Source organism: Heterocephalus glaber, unplaced genomic scaffold, assembly GCF_053883595.1.
Source record: "Heterocephalus glaber isolate CG9 unplaced genomic scaffold, H.glaber_assembly_v1.0 deba00001553, whole genome shotgun sequence".
Classification (NCBI taxonomy): Eukaryota; Metazoa; Chordata; class Mammalia; order Rodentia; family Bathyergidae; genus Heterocephalus; species Heterocephalus glaber.
Window position 1 is genome coordinate 17,962,771 of NW_028258344.1, and position 14,730 is coordinate 17,977,500.

The 14,730-nt window shown below is 35.4% G+C and overlaps 1 protein-coding gene across 14 annotated transcripts in view; it reads right to left on the reverse strand.

Annotated features, from left to right (window-relative positions):
* Stau2 (staufen double-stranded RNA binding protein 2) overlaps positions 1 to 14,730 on the reverse strand; it is a 282,856-nt gene that overhangs the window by 79,152 nt on the left and 188,974 nt on the right. Inside the window, exon 12 of one of the 14 annotated variants that reach the window (XM_087190476.1) lies at positions 8,030 to 8,083. The exons of the other annotated variants lie outside the window; for them this stretch is intronic. Within the exon in view, the coding sequence (XP_087046602.1) occupies positions 8,045 to 8,083 (39 nt within the window). The 3' untranslated portion in view covers positions 8,030 to 8,044. Of the gene's footprint in view, positions 1 to 8,029; positions 8,084 to 14,730 lie in introns of those variants that run through there. 14 annotated transcript variants of the gene reach the window in all.

The window sequence follows — 14,730 nt, forward strand, 5'->3', positions numbered from 1 at the left end:
TTCCTCATTTCTAATCATTCTCTACCCCCTTACCTTGTAGTATCTTAGGTGGGGACCAAATCTACATCTTTTTCCTTAATTTCAGATTATGGCTGTATTCCCAAATCTTCAAGTTATCTACTGAATAATGGAACTGACATTTAATACTGCAAAAAATTAAAGTCACCATCTTCCAAAAGAAACAAAGAATAGGCTTTCTTTTTGAGCAAATGGCACAAGCTTAATCAGAGATGGAGTATAGCCCAGGGCTAAAAATGGCAGAGGAGATTTTAAGTGTGCAAAAATTAATGAAACAAGCAAAAGGAATAATCAGAAGTCAGGATCAGGTTACTGGGTTGGGCAGGAGGAAACATGATGACCCACAGTTAGGTGGAGCAGTAACAACAGGAACTGAGGTCCAGATCATGAGAAATTTGAAATAGGTCACAAAGCTAAAGCTAAGAAAACTGGAAGTAAGTTGTAAGAGAAGTGGAGAGTATCATAATTCATCCTTAGGCTTGAGGTACATGCAGGAGTCAAGAGGGTTGTGGATCCTGAGACATCCAGAAGTCTTGGGCCTGGAAATTTATTGTTTATCAAAATTTCCATTATCATGAATCTTTTACAGTGGAAGTTTATAAAAATATAGCTTTATTGGGGGTATAATTTTTATTTTTGTACCGGGATCAAACTCGGGACCTTGCACTTGCAAGGCAGGTGGTGGAACCACTGAGCTAAATCCCCAGGCCTATTGGGGTATAATTTATATACCCTAAAGTTCATCCATTGTGTGTGGCTTTCATAAATTTAGAAAGTTATGTGAATGTTACTAAACTCTAGTTTTAGGACACTTCCATTAACACAAAAAGTTCCCCTGTTCCCATTCCCAGCTCAAGGCATCCACTGATGTGCTTTGTGTTTGTTGATAATTTATCTGTTCTGGAGATTTCATATAAGTGCAATCATACAATATGTGGCCCCTTGTGCCTGGTGTCTTTCATATAAGAATGTTTTCGAGGCCCATATATACATGTTATAGTAAGGATGTCATTCATAGTTCAGTATTTTGCTCCTTTTCATTGCTGAATAGTATTTTTTCTATGGATATGCCACATTTTGTTTATCCATTCATCACCAGTTGTTGGGCTTTTGGATTGTTTTCGGTTTTTAGCTACTATGAATAATGTTATTAATATTCACATACAAGTCTCTGTCCAAACATGTTAATTTTTCTTCAGTAGATATCTAGGAGTGGAATTGCTGCATCAAATGGTATACTTATGTTTAACTTTTTAAGAAATGGCCAACCTGTTTTCCAGAGTGGTTGTACATTTCTTCCACTAACAATCCATGAATGTACCAGTTTCTCTATAGCCTCACTAACATTTGCTGTTATCTGCTTTTTTTGAATACAGCCATGTCAGTGGACAAGAAATTATATCCTAGTGTGGTTGTATTTTGCATTTCCCTGATAGCTAGTGGAGTTGAGCATCTTCTTAGGCACTCACTAGCTGACTGTGTATTTTCTTTCTTGAACTGTCTATTCATATCCTTTATCCATTTTCATTAGCTACCTTCATATTACTGAGTTATAGGAGCCTTTCATATGACCCAGACACAATTCATATATCAAATATATAATGTGCACATACATATATTTAATCAGTGGTCTGTTTTTTCACTTTCTTAAGTGTTTTTTTAAGTAAAAAAGTTTTAAATTTTGATAAGAAGTCAAATTTACCACTTTCTTCCTTCATGGACATTTTTGATGTTGTATCTAAGAACTCTCTGCCTAAAGTAATGAAAAGTTCTACATTTCTTTCAAAAGTTTTAGAGCTTTACATTTTACATTTAAGTCTATTATCTATTTTGAGTTAATTTTTGCATATGCTATGAAGCAAGAGTCTAATTTCATTTTTGTCTTCTGGATATTTAATTTTCCCAATGCTATTTATTGAAAAAACTATAATTCCCCCCACTGAATTTCCTTGGCACTTTTGTTGAAAACTGATTGATCATAAAAGTAAGATGTTCATTTCCAGGCTCTCAATTCTGTTCTACTTATCTACATGTCTATCCCTATGCCACTATCTAGAATAGTATAGCTTTATAGTAAAATCTGAAATTGAGTAGTACGTCTTCCAATTTTGTTCTTCCTTTTCAAAATTTTAGCTGTTCTGAGCTCTTCATATATCCATATAAATTTTAGGATCAGCTTGTCAATTTCTACCCCAAAAAGATTGCTTAAGTTTTTTAAGGATTTGTATTGAATCTGCATATTAATTTGGGGGAAATTGCCAAGTGAACAATAATGAATCATCTAATCCATGAACACTCGATGTTTGCCATATATTTAGATCTCTAATTTCTCTCAGCAGTGCTTTACAGTTTCCCTTGCACAAATCATACACTTGTTTAAATCAGTTCTTAAGTGTTTTATTCTTTTTTTATTTTGATGTTATAAACAAAATAGTCTTAATTTCAATTTTGGGTCATTTCTTTCTAGCATACAGAAATATAACTGATTTTTGCATATTGATCTGTAGATTGTCTCCTGTCTGTAACTTTACTCAATTTGTTTATTAGATTTAATAGATGAGTGTATGTGTTTTGAGTGTATTAGGGTTTTCTATATACAGGATGATCATGCCATCTGGAAATAATGCAGTCTTCTTCCTTTCCATACTACATATTTTTGTTGCTTTTCCTTTTTCTTTTTTCCTTTCTCTGTCTAATCACAAAGGCAACAAGTTCTAGTACAGTGTTGAGTAGTAGTGAGAGTAGCCATTCTCACTTTGTTCCCATTGTTAGGAGAAATAATTCAATCGTTCACTATTTAGAAAATACTGTAGAGATACTGTTTAGAAAATAGCTGTAGGGTTTTTTTGTACTGTTTTGCATTTGTAGATGTTCTTCAACAAGTTAAGGAAGTTCCTCTTTATCCCTAGATTTTTCAGTTTGTTAAGATTTTTGTCAATGATTTTACTATGTCTACGGATATTATCATGGGGGATTGTCTCCTTTACAATATAATATATTCAGTAACTGACTTTCAGATATTAAGCTGATCTTGGCAATGGTGTTTAATCATTTGTGCATGTTGCTTGCTGTTTTCCTATGGTTTCTGGGGCTGTTTTGCTTTTTTTGTTTTTTTTCTGTTATTCCAACTGCATCATTTCTTTTTATCTATTTTGATGTCCATAGGTTTTCGTCTGCAATCTTGAACGTGTTATTGAGCCCCCTGTGAATTTTTTGTTATAATTTTCAACTTGATTTCCATTTGATCTGTTTAATAACTATGCATTAAAATCAGGGCCTCATGACTGCTAAGGAGGTGCTCAGATACTGAACTGTATCTCCAGCCATTTTCTTTTCTTTTTTTTTTTTTTGGAGACAGAGTCTCACTAAGTCACCAGGCTGGCCTTGAATTTGGGATTCTTCTGCCTAAGCCTCCCAAGTAACTGGGATTACAGGCATGCAGTACTGTATCTGGCACTCTTCATTTATATATTTTATATTTTTTTTACTGAAAATTGGAATTTTAGATACACTATTATAGTAACTCAGAATTTTAATGTTCTCCCCTAATAGTGGTTGTTCTATGTTTTTTGTTTTTGGTACCCGGGATCAAACTCAGGTCCTTGCGCTTGCACAGAGTCACTGAGCTAAATCCCTGGCCCTTGTTCTATGTACTTTTAAAAATTAATTTCCCTTGACTAAATCTGTCAATCCATCTTCCCCCTAGTGCATGCACTGACCTGCTAGTGTATGTCTACTTTTATAAAAATAAAAATTTTTTTTTCAAACATTAATGTTTAAGCCTGCCTTCCCACAGCTCACTTCTGCATCTGCATAGCTTAGTGGTCAGCCAGTAACTGGCTGTGAATTTTTCATTTCACTCATAATTTTCAACTCCAGTTTAAACTCCCTAAACCAGTAAAGCTTCTATCCTCTGCCAATGGATCTATGTTTGGGTCGGTAGCCACTTAAAAGTTCTGGTAGTTTTCAGACTTCTCTGGCATTTACCTTATGCCAAGCCCTCTTGCACCACCTCTGCATATGGGCAGGATTTCACAGTTAACGTATGTATAGCTAGAGCTCTCTGATCTCTCCTTTATGTGCATGAAGACTTTTTATCAGCTAGGAACATATGGTGAGTTTATCAAGGACCCTGTCACTCTGTCATTTCCCAAATTTTCCTGATAAATTTCTGGCTAGTGTGCTGGGCCACTGTTGGTTCTAACCAAGACTGTAATCTGTGGCTCACTGAGTTTCTAGCTGTCCTTTGTTTGTTTTCCACTGAGATGTCCACTGTTACAATGCTCGTGGGCATAGACCTTTTCACACTCCACATTATATCAAGGAAGGCCAGTGCTTTAGTGAAACTGCTGGTTTTCTTGGCTTTCCTTCATGTGTGGAAATACTGAGCTGAATCTGGAAATGGGGGATGAGTATCCCCAGTCAAGGACACAACAGAATCCTACTTTTCTTACCTAAAGTTCAATAATTTTTTCTACAAATAAATGTTTTCAGTCTGTTGAATGCCTTATATCAATTTCCAGAGGTGTAAATTTAATGATTTTGGCATTTTTGTCTAGTTTTACTGTTGCTTTTTGGAAAGAGGATTTGTTCAGCTGTCCCTCTCTACTGGTAGTTTGCCTCTTGAACTATTTTTAATTGCTCTTTTTCATTCTTTCATATTCAATAAGTCATCAAAGCCTGCTGACTTTTTCTGCAGTGTCTCTCTAGAAAAGTCACTGTTTTCATTGCCATTTTCAGACTCATGCCCATCAAGGTAATCAGCACCCAAATTACTAGGCTAAAAATCTTCCTGCCCATAAAGAGTCAGTCCTCCATCTGACATCATCATAATCATATCCCTTGCTCCTGACTTATGAATGACTCTTTGCTGCAAAGATCATAAATGTCATATTTCAACCTAGTTCTTAAGAATCCATTCAATTACCTTGATCTCATGCAACATTTTTTTATTCCAGGAGTGCCCAACATGCTGGGTTTTTCTTTTCACAAATATTCTTTGCCAACTTCCATGTTTCTATCTTTTTTCATGTTGTTCTATGTGGAATTTTGATTTTTTATCCATCAGCTCCTAAAAGAAGCTTAATTAGGTAAATTCTTCTGTTTTTGATCACTCCCATATTTCACAGCCTTTCAGTACTTATACATTTATATATTTAAATCATTTATGACACAAAATTATATTGGTTTACAACGATCTTCAGCTATTTTCTGTATTTTGTTGTTTCAACTGTTTTTTCATTTTAAGACTTTATTTTTTAGAGCAATTTCAGGTTCACAATAAAAGCGAGCAGGAGTTACACAGAGTTCCCATATATTTCATGTCCAATTTTAAATCACATTCTATTTGAGAAGTTTCCATATTTACAAAAGAGGAACCACTTCTTAGTGTCTAGTGCAGTGGACATAGAGCTGATGTTTAGTAGAGGACTGGTAAGTAAATAAACCTAAATGCTTACTGATTTTCCAATCGAAATTTTCAAAAATCTTTAAAAATGATCACTTGATTTTTTTTTCTCCAAGAACTTAAATCTTACATACATCTCTAAAAGCAGAGATGATCTTAATTTGTGTGGCACAGAAAGCAACCAATCCAACTGGGCAACAAGAGTCCAGAAAAGTGCTGGGGAAGCAATAACTCAACAGTTCCTAGACCATGGCAAGGTCCCAGAAGTCCAGGTCAGAAAGCTACAATGGAAGGGGGTGAAAAATGAGGCTATCTGACAAGTGGCATGAAAGTACATACTTAAACATTTTAAGAATTGGTACAACAGCAATCAGGGAACAGACAGAGTATCAATTTTACCAGCATCAGATTGATAATAAGCATAAAAGGAAATTCTGTTAATCCTGGGAAGTTCTGGATTTGAGAATATGAGAATTGGTCTTTGAAATGCAGACAAGAACAGAAAATAGGCAGAAGCCAGTGTCAAATGTCAGGTAAGCAATACAAGATCAGAGAGTATAAGTCCCTGTAGGCCAAGAAAGACAAGCCAACAGGACAGACCCTAGTAAGTAACTAGGAGTCAGAGTGGAAGGTAAGTAGATAGGATCACCCAAATGAATAATAAGGAAATTGTAGGCAAGAGTCCCAGCAAACAGTTATCTAGGAAGAGAACAAGGAGACTCTGACTGCCAGGAAACCTTCTCCCCAAGGTGAGAAATTTCTTATATGCTTCCTTTAAGAAATTACCTTCACATAGTTACCTTACATGGCGGGAACCTATGTGAAAGCATGACCTCTCTGCCAGTGAGGTAAGAGAACCAGAGAAAAAACCAATGAGCACATCAGTCTTTCAAGTGTGAGTCTTTTTGTTTTTGTGCCAGAGACAGAACCCAGAGGCTACTACATGCTAAGCATACTCTCTGTCACTGAGCTACATCCCTATTCTCAAAAGTGTGAATCTTGACAGAGTGGTAAGACTTCTTACCAAACACTAGTGACGCCACCTAGGATTGCCAGTACTGTATTAATGTACCATCTATGAAGAGTAACAGAGAACATTTTAAAATCACTACTTTGTCCTTGTAATTTAATTTTGAATGTTAGCTATTTTGAGGTTTAAAAATACCTTCAAATTCTTTCCATTAGAGGATGCAAAAAGAATAGCTAATTAACTAAAGGGTATCTTTAAAATCTGTGCTCTAAAAAGACAGTAACTGCCAATGCAGAAACAAAGAGAGCAAGCCAAATAACTATCGGCAATGAAAGAATACTAAAACATTTGAAGTATAACCAGCAACTGGTTTGTCTAAGAAGGAATTTTGGACATGGGGAGAGGCATGACTTAACTGAAGGTATATAGCCAAGGGAGAGAAGGTTACTGTTTTTCAGTTTTAAATAGTGTAATAAATCATGTGCAACACCATAATTTGAATTTACAAGGAAGGTAATACTCTTTAAGTTGTAAAAGTGACCTCCAGTGGATAATAATGCTCTCAAATCTGTGGCCCAGGGAACTATATTCCATTGATTGTCATTTAAAAAAAGTCTATATAGGCAACAGTTTTCCACTATAACTTTCACATCCATTTAGCCAATTATATACATATGGTATTTATTGGCTTAATAATGTATCTGGTTATGATTCATTAGTGTGAACCATTAACAGAAAAGTTTTGAGAGTATTTACCCAGTAATTGTCAAGCCAACATTGAACGGAGTGACATACAGAATAGTAAGAATACTAAATTCCTATGTCAATTTTTTTAAATTTAAGAAGGACATGAATTAGAACACTGAAATAAAAATTAAGGGATGGCTGACATGGAGCATGTATGCAGGTCCAAGCTGACAAAATTTATCAAAAAATCTTAGAAATTTTTAGATTGTATTTTATATGAAATCATAAACATGAAATCATCTTGAAAGTGATACACTGTAATAAAACAGAGCTCCAAGTACACTGAGGAACAGATTTCATAACCATACTAAAAGTACTTTTTACTATAGTTGGAAAAAGTCAAGTTTTTTATATTTAAAATTTCATACTTTTTGCTGATTAAAATAGATGTTATTCAACATTCTAGAAAAAAGTGAGAGAAGAAGGCAATGAGTAAGTTTGTGGGTTTTGAGTACAGTCCAAAATTATTTTATAGCTTACATTAATAAGTCACTTGTGTGTACAATATCCTTGAAAATACTCAACCTCTTAGAAAAGTGGTCATGCTGTACTAAGCATAAATGAAATTATGAGTTGATTACAAAATACATAATATTCAATCTTCTTACTACCTTCCCTTATAACTCACTGTTGGTTCTGGAAACTGCTTATCCAAATGAAATAAAAGAAATGAAAGATCACTATAGAAACAATCGAATGTATTCTTTATTACTTAAGAAAAAAGCTCTAGCTATGAAGCTTTTCTAAGTGAAATTTCAGCAATGAGAAAAAAATAACCTTTGCTACAGGCAAACTGTTTCAATGCTGTGATGAATACTGATGAAGACAGATTTATTATTTTCTTAGAGAATAAAACTGGTTTCCACTATAAATAAATCCAAAATGCAGACAAGTCTTATTTTCTATAGTAGGGGCAATATTTCCTGGAAACTGGCTCCTTTCTGTAAGAGAATGAACAGTGAAAGACCATGTTTAATATAGCATTTGATACAAAATGCAAAAGACAAATGCTTAATGCTTCTTCCTGCTATTCCCAGGATTGAACTGGCAAATTTCTTCTATAAAGAGACAAACAGTAAATATTTTAGACTTTGCAGGCAAGATGGTATCTGTTATAAATACTTATCTCTGCCACTGGAATGTGCAAGTGGCCACAGGTAATACCTACATTAATGGTTGTAGCTATGTCACAATAAATACATTATGATAATTAAAGCTTAAATTCCACTGAGCTAAATCTCCAGCCCCAATTCCATATAATTTTAATGTCATGAAGTCTTATTCTTCTTTTTACTTCTTTTCAATGATTTTGAAATGTAATGACCATTCTTAGTTCAGGTACTAGGCTGAATTTGGCCTTTGGGCCAGGTATGCTGACTTGTATTCTAGCCCATCAATAAGTAATCTATCCAGTGGTGAGGAGTTACTGGTGACATGTCCTGTTGCAATAGCTTTTGCAAGACATTCAGTTTCTTTACGTTAAAATATATTTGTGTATAATGAAAATTTTATATGATAAAGAGTCAAGAATTTTTAAATTTTTATAATAAAAGGGTAAATTTCAGATAGAAAAAACATTTGAAATACAAAAATAAAAATGAAGAGGCCGGGGATTTAGCTCAGTGGATCCGCCGCCTGCCTCGCAGGTGCAAGGACCCAAATTTGATCTCCGGTACCAAAAAAACAAACAAACAAACAAACAAAATAAATAAAAATGAAAATTCTTTCCCCAACTAAACACTAAAGTTCATTTGCCTTTTTAATAGATCTCTTTTCACACCCTAATTCATAAAATGTAAGCAAAATTCAAGTTATATTTTGAGTTATGGTAGTCCCAGGACCTCCAATAAGCTACCAATGGCAATGATCAGTAATCATACCCAATCTCTTATACCCCATATTCTCTGGCACAGTGGGTGAATATGTGGGCCTGGCAAAACAATTTAGTTTCAAAATCTACACAGCATCTGTGTAATACAAAGAACACCAAAACCCAGTGCAGCTACCTCTAAAGTGATAACATGGGGTCTGTTATGAAGCAATGTTACTTAGGTATATTTTATATTAATAAAAAGCAATTATTTATCTTGGGTAATTGTTGCTGGAACCTATGATGTCCATGCCTCTCTTGATTCTAAGGAAATCAGTCATGAACACTATGCAGTGAATACTGACTTGGCTACTATGCACCAGACGACAGAATTAGTACTGGTAATGGTATTTGAAGTAATTCAGGATAGCAAGAAGGACATACTCATATATATGATAGGTTAGAAAAATTAAAGGTTATAATTAAGTGGGTAAAATAATTAATGGAGAGAGATGATGAATTCCTAAGGACACTTACATGTATTTGGAGTATGTGAATATTTTGAAGGCAACAACTGGAAGTACTGGGATCTTTTCACACAAAAAATGTCCTTATGGGACCACCATCAGAGAAAGCTTACTGGACTAAACATTCTATTTCCCTTGCTAATTTTACCTAATAAATTCTACCAAACTCAAGTCATTCTAATTTTCATACACTTTAATTCCATTATAACACAAACTAAGTGCCACAGCATAGACACTGAGAGCATAGGACCCTGCCCCAGGCCTCAGGGAGGTTGCTGCTCAGTGGGGTAGACCACCATAAAAAGAGATAATGGGAAACAGCCTGATGAGTGCAACTATAGGACGTAAAAAACACAGCAGAGCACAGGGGAAGGAGAGAATCAACTCTCTCTCTGTGGGTCTGGAAAGGCCTACTGAGGGGAGTGCTGTCTTGGTTGGATATGATACAACAAAATTACCAGCAGAAAAAAAAAATTACAATAAAGTTAAAAACTGATGTTCTCTTTCAAGCAAGGAGAGGATGGGCCAGGCAGAGGGGACAGCACAAGCAAATTCATGGATGCAAGAGAACGCGAGATGTGACAATTGAGTGCTGGTAGAGTATACAGTGTCGGCCTGAGTTATGCACAAAGTAAATGGTGAAAGGTGAGAGGGGAGATACAGGAAGGGCCCAGTCATAATGTTCTTGGACTTTACCCTATTGTGCCATCTGATACACATGTGATGACTGAGCCCTTGAAATGTGACAGTCTAAAATGAGGTAGAAGTGGAAAATACACACCAGGGTTCAACTATGAAAGAAGGTAAGATGGGCCAGGTATTTAGCTCAGTGGTTCCGCCACCTGCCTTGCAAGCGTAAGGTCCTGAGTTCAATCCCCGGTACCAAAAAAAGAAGGTAAGATATTCTCAATAATCTTCAAAAGATGATTATGTGTTAAAATGGTATTTCCATATGTTGGGTTAAAATCAATCATCAACACAATTAACTACTTTTTAAAAACAAGTATAGCTACTAGAAAATTTTATTTTTATTTTTAGGTACTGGGGATCAAACTCAGGGCCTTGCGCTTGCAAGGCAGGCGCCAGAACCACTGAGCTAAATCCTCAGCCCTAGAAAATTTTAAATTACATACCTGACATTTGATCCTTTGTGTAATATTACTCAACTCAAGCACTTAAACCAGCATCTCACCCCAACCACTTAAACCAGTAGTGGTGTCATTTCCTCTGCCAGTAACTGGTTTAAAGATGGTGCAGGTCTGGCCCAACCCAGGCCTTTAGCTATGAAGGAAACACAGCTGGAGAATTCCTGATACAGATGTGTTTGTCTAAAACAGAACATCGGATCTCTCCTTTTGAATGTAGGTAAACCACATGTAACAGACAGAACTACTCTGGCTATCTTTCTGAGCCAGAGGATGAAATGGAGGAAGGCAGAGGTAAGAAATGGGAGTAACTTGAGACCTTGCTGACACCGTTGAGCTGCTTCATCAGCCAACCCTGCCTCTCACTCTTCCTCTGAACTTCTTGTTAGTGGACAGAGTGAGGTTCCTAAGCATCCTACCTGAAACACTCCATTGGAATATAATGACCTCAACATCACGGGAGTATAGGTATTACCATTTAAGACAGCTAGTAGCACAAAAGTTCTGTAAGAGAGCAATTAAAGTATTGTGATATGAGAAGGCCTTTTCTCTTTTAGTTTTAAAATACCCTCTTATAAGACTTAAGTCAGTATGTTTGCAGTACAAAATGATTACATTCATCGCCACAGTTGGTACATCTACATAACACATCTTCATTCTTCTCTCCCTTTCTCTCTCCCTTCCATCTTTATTGCACAATTAACTCAAAGAGAAAATAACCTGTGAGTAGAACTAAATCAAAACTAAAAGCAAATACCCATCAGATTTGCTAATCGTTAAACTTAATGGTTGTCCTTTCCTTGAGAGGCCTGACTTAAATCCTAGTCAAAGCATACACACTAGGAACCACTTAGCCTGGCTTCACTAATCTGGGCATAAACTAAAGATGCTATAGTAAATGAAGCAAATGTACAACTTCTAGTATATATCTCATTAAAGTAATTGCAAGGATTACACAAAACAATGTATGGTAAGACTAGCAAGTATCTAGCACATGGTAAACACACAATATAAAAACTTAGTTCTTGTTTATTTTTCCTTATAGAATTATTGGGTTTTTATTGCAAGTAATGTGTTAAATATGTACTTTCATTTATTCAATATGATAATCTTGCTTTTGTTGATTACAGTAAATACTAATATATACTACTAATAATCTCACACACATACACACAAAACATTTCATTAGCTAAGTGGTTATGTGGTTGATTTACTAATTCATTCTTTTATTTATATGAAGCAAGAAAGTACTAGCTAACCTGAACACAGCAGTGAAACTATTAACTTGGAATTAAACTACAGTATTTTTTCTAAACTACATCTACTGACCCAATCTTTGTGAATGATTAATAATGCACTCTGAATGAAAGTGAATAAAAAAGAAAACATAATGACAGGGAAGAAAGTTCTGACTTTAGGACTGTAACCACAAGGTGACTGATGGAATTAGACAGAAAAAGATACTCAGTAATATCTAACAGTAATGAGGAAATGTGCAGAAAGAGTACTGGCCAAAGATTTTGTTCCTATTTTTCCATTTTCTCATATTAATCCCATTCCCTTCTATCCTTTCCCCTAGCCCTCCCACTTTCTTCCCCTTTGCCCCTTTTCTTCCTATTTCACATTACCTATTATACATTTAGTCCTTATTTACACTTTCAGTTTCTCACACCAGAGAAACTATTCAGGTTGAAGGGAGGGCTGGGCAAGGGTGAAAAATAAGAACCAAGAGAGACTATGTAAAGGTGCAAATTTCTAATGATGAATGTCATTATATTGTATACCTAAAATGTACCAATGATTAGAATGAATAATCAATAATGTAAAATAGGAAGAAAAGGTCCAAAGGGGTAGGGGTAGTGGGAGGGGCAGGGGAAAGGAAAGAATGGAAAGGAAAAATCATGAGAAGTGGAAAAAATGGAAATAAAGTCTTTGTAAATAGGGAAGGGTGGAGGGCATGAAGGGAGGGCTAAGCATGGGGAAAAAATAAGAACCAAGATGCATTATGTAAAGGTACAATTCCCAATGAGAAATGTAATTGTGTTGTATACCTACAATGTACCAAAAAAAGAATTTAATACAAAAAAATAAAAAAATTAAAAAAAAGAGTACTGGCCAAAAGGAGAGAGTAAAGAATACTTAGGTGCAAGATTCAAAAATCCTTCTGCACTATTACTAAGAATTTTGTAAAAACATACACTAACCAATATAACTTTAACTTCCAAATAGGATATGCTGAAAAAAAATTGAGCAGATCTTCACTAGGTCATCTAAATGTGTTCTTAACTTATAAATAAAGATGATCTATAATTTTTCATTTCACACGTGAGTGCAAGTTGGGTAGGGGAATGTGGAAAATTAAAAGCTTCACAAATCTGGACATTTCCAAATAGATGGTATGGAGTTTCTCCCCTTAACACTTTGTGCACCTGCATTGAACTTCTGTAGAGAAATTTTACTTAGTAGTCCCTGCCATGTTATTCTTTGATAGAATGAGTGAAAGCAATGAATAATATATTCAGTCTCCACTTCACTGAGTTCCCAGAGTTAAACTTAGAAAAACAAGAAGATAAACAATGAAGACTCAAGACTACAGAGCTCTTCCATTTTTTTATCTTCATACTCTAAATAGATAAGAACAATTTGAGTTTCATAAGAACAACCTAAAACTTTTACCTTTTTTTCCTTAAAATACTAATTCTGTTTAACACTTTCCTGATGCCTTAAACCACCAGTGGTACATGCATGACTGACTGTTCCATCCGACAGCTTGTACCATTGGTGGTACAAATGGATCTAATCACTTTTATCAGTCCTTTTATTAATAAAGTTAATAAAAAGCCACCTGATGAGACAATCATGCCTATACCACTGGTAACTCAAGTGGCCTGGCAATGGAACATACAAATTATGGCTCCATCGTGAACATGTTGATTGTATTGGCTCAAATGCATTAAGAATAGAAATATTGTTAAAAATTATAACTTTTCTTGCTTTTAACATGATTTTTTGTTTACTACTATTTACAAATTAATGGTTGAAAAAAAGCATTTGGTGGTCCATCTTTTCACCTTACGAGGTCAGGTTTGTTGTTGGTTTGATGATGGAGTGTCCTGTGATCAAGCAGAGCTTCAGGATGGGGAGCAGGTCACAGCCACACAGTGTAGAAAAGACAGCAGATGTGGAGTAGAGGTTTACTGTGTTTCATTTTTCTTGGAGAACCCAATTATCCACATACAAGGGAGAAGATCACACCAATACCCCTCATTATACTTCTGAAGTCACCCAAGAAATGCTTTATGCATAGGACAATCATTTCTATTATGGATCAAGTCATGTAGTCATTCATCGATTTGACCATTATCAACACATCTGCTGAAAGTTTCAGGTTTTTTTAATCTTGAAATTTCATGCAAATTTGTTATCTATAAAACAGTTATACTTGTTTTAACATAAAATATCTTTATTTACTTGTCATTGACATTATGCCACATGACATTCCATATACAGGTAATATAAGACAGTATATACAGTTGTATAGTTTGTGCACTGCATGCCTCAAGGAAATACCACTCACGCCACAGCGAATTTGCCTGTTACAAAAATTTTCCATTATATGGCAATAAAATGCCCTGAGGAAGAGGCACTTTTTTCCTAAGCCATATGGGCTCAGAGTAGCCTTGGACTTTGAGTCCGTTGGTATATGGTTTTGGTACAAGTCTGAACCAGTTTCATCATCTTACACATTAAAGAAATCAAGATGTAAAGAGGTGAAGAGACAGTGTCTCACAGGTAGCTCATGGTAAAGCTAAGTTTGATCTTACTCTCCAACCTAGTCTAGTGTTCTATTACAGCAATATGCTATGTCTGATAACAATGAGTTGCTCTTATCAGACATGTGGGTTATGGATGCACTCTTCTAATTTTTTACTTTGCTCTGAAAGAGATCTTTGCAGGATGGATATTCCATGCCATTTGTTCCTGTCATGAGTGGAGATTCACAGAGGTAGCTGGACTTGCTAAACAGTCAAAGGGGTGATTTTGCTAGATTGTTAGCTCCATGTGAATGGAAATGTCTTACTGCCTCACCACATATTCCCCAGCAT